Source organism: Halyomorpha halys, unplaced genomic scaffold, assembly GCF_000696795.3.
Source record: "Halyomorpha halys isolate HHAL.00 unplaced genomic scaffold, Hhal_1.1 Scaffold13.1, whole genome shotgun sequence".
NCBI classification, from domain to species: domain Eukaryota; kingdom Metazoa; phylum Arthropoda; class Insecta; order Hemiptera; family Pentatomidae; genus Halyomorpha; species Halyomorpha halys.
The window spans coordinates 1,642,893-1,644,879 of NW_027104938.1; the positions used below are offsets into that span (position 1 = coordinate 1,642,893).

Below are 1,987 nucleotides of genomic sequence, written 5' to 3' on the forward strand. Positions count from 1 at the left end.
AATATATCTATTTATAAATATTTTTGTATTTATTCCTTCCGAATACATTTAAGCTTAACAGTGTAATACTTGGGGGTTTGTGTTATACTTTACAGTATGAGTATTAATACTTATTATAACAATTCATATAATTGTCTTTATACAAACTAACAAATTTATTGATTGTTTTCCTAAATAATGTTATTAGAACTTTGTTTTAAGTTATTTTATGAAAAAATACATAAATTAATTTATTTGTTCTACATAATAAATACCTAGAATTGATGAAATCAGCATTTTCATTGTGGTCTTTGTATTCATTTATTAACTGATGTCTGGATGACGGATGTATCTGATATGTTAACACAAAATATTCAATTTAGTCTTTTCCCTTTGATGTGGAATATTCGCATGTTTCATTATTTGGCATATTAGTGAGTTGGTATAATTTATATAAATGTGGATTTATCTCTTGTGTGATAGTCGCATTTTACAAAAATTCTAATCAGATTAATATCAGCACTTCCATTGAAGTAGTACGTGTTCAAATCAAATAGAAAAAATGTGCCCATGAAAAAATAATGTCTCACTAAAAATAAAGACTGACTTTGCCACATTCATTCTCAGTGATTCATATTTAGAATTGTTGATAATAACATGTTATTTTAAATGATTTTCGCTATTAAAGCTCAAATAAATGAAAAATAATTAGATAAATGCTGTTACTGTGACAGTTTTAGATATTTTTATTCATTTGCAGCACTTGAAAATTATTGTTTAGACTGGAATTTAGCTGTGAAGTTTAATTTTGAAAAAAAAAAAAAAAAAAAATATATGTAAATAAAAGTATTTCACTACCAGCACATATAAAATATATCTATCTTCTTTTAGCACTATCTGCTAATACTGTTTGGGCAGAGGGTCTTCTTGTATTTTATGAAGTCTTTCGATATTTGGAAGAAGCCATGGATCGTCATAAGGAAGAAAACTTGGGGAAAATGGCAGTCGAAGGAATGTTCAGAACAGAAGCTTTCGAGAAAGATCTAGCTTTTTACCTAGGTAATGATTGGAAGAAAACCTATGTGATTCGTCCTGCTGTAGCAAAATATTTATCTCACTTACAATCTCTCGAACGAGAAAATCCAGATTATTTGATCGCTTTTGTTTACCACCTTTATATGGGCCTCCTTTCTGGTGGGCAAATATTGAAACATAAAAGAAAGGTGATGAAGAAATTTCAATTAAGTGCATCTTTGGATTCAGTAAAGGGTGAAAATGTCACCAATTTTGGTGACCACACCATTTATTCAATTAAATGTAAGATTGTCAGTACTGTGAATGAAATCGCTGAACATTTAGATCAGAAAACAAAAGATAAGATCTTAGAAGAGAGTAAGAATGTCTTTTTGTTAAACAATGATATAATTAACACTATAGAAGGAACTGGAGCAATTCTAATCAAAAAGCTGTGTTTAGTTTCCTGTATATGTTCTGTTGTAATACTTTCTTATTTCTATTTTCGTTAAATTCCAACTACCTTTTTTTTTTTTATATATGAACTGAAGTAAAGTCATTTGTTAAAAAATGTTTTTAACATAGTAATTATATATTTGTTAAAACATATTACTTTTTTTTAATCCTGGTTACTCTTAACCATCGGTTGGTTGAAAATTTATATTGGTGTGAAATGTTCCTCCTATGAGCCTAAAAAAAAATTCTTTATGGCTGAATTTTTCTTTCTTCTTCAAGGTGTTCTGTTATCTAAAGAATTAAATTTGTTTTTTTGAAATCCATACAAGTCTTTAAAAAGAAGATACTTTTCATAAGTAACACAAATTTTTTAATGGTGTGTTTTATAAGTAGATATAAACTTAATTATTGAGGTTTTAATTAAAAAAATGGTTTTATTAATTTATTTTTTTCATTAAATGTCTCAAAATTTATATTGCTGGATTACTTCAATAAGTATAAAGGTAAGTGTAATTATTAAGTAGTTCAAATTCAACCT

General features: G+C 26.9%; 1 protein-coding gene across 1 annotated transcript in view; it reads left to right on the forward strand.

Annotated features, from left to right (window-relative positions):
- The window catches only part of Ho (Heme oxygenase), a 2,380-nt gene extending 780 nt beyond the window's left edge, over window positions 1-1,600 (forward strand). Inside the window, exon 2 of the mRNA XM_014418846.3 lies at window positions 871-1,600. Within this exon, the coding sequence (XP_014274332.1) occupies window positions 871-1,505 (635 nt within the window). The 3' untranslated portion in view covers window positions 1,506-1,600. The remainder of the gene's footprint in view (window positions 1-870) is intronic.
- The last annotated feature ends 387 nt before the right edge of the window (window positions 1,601-1,987 follow it).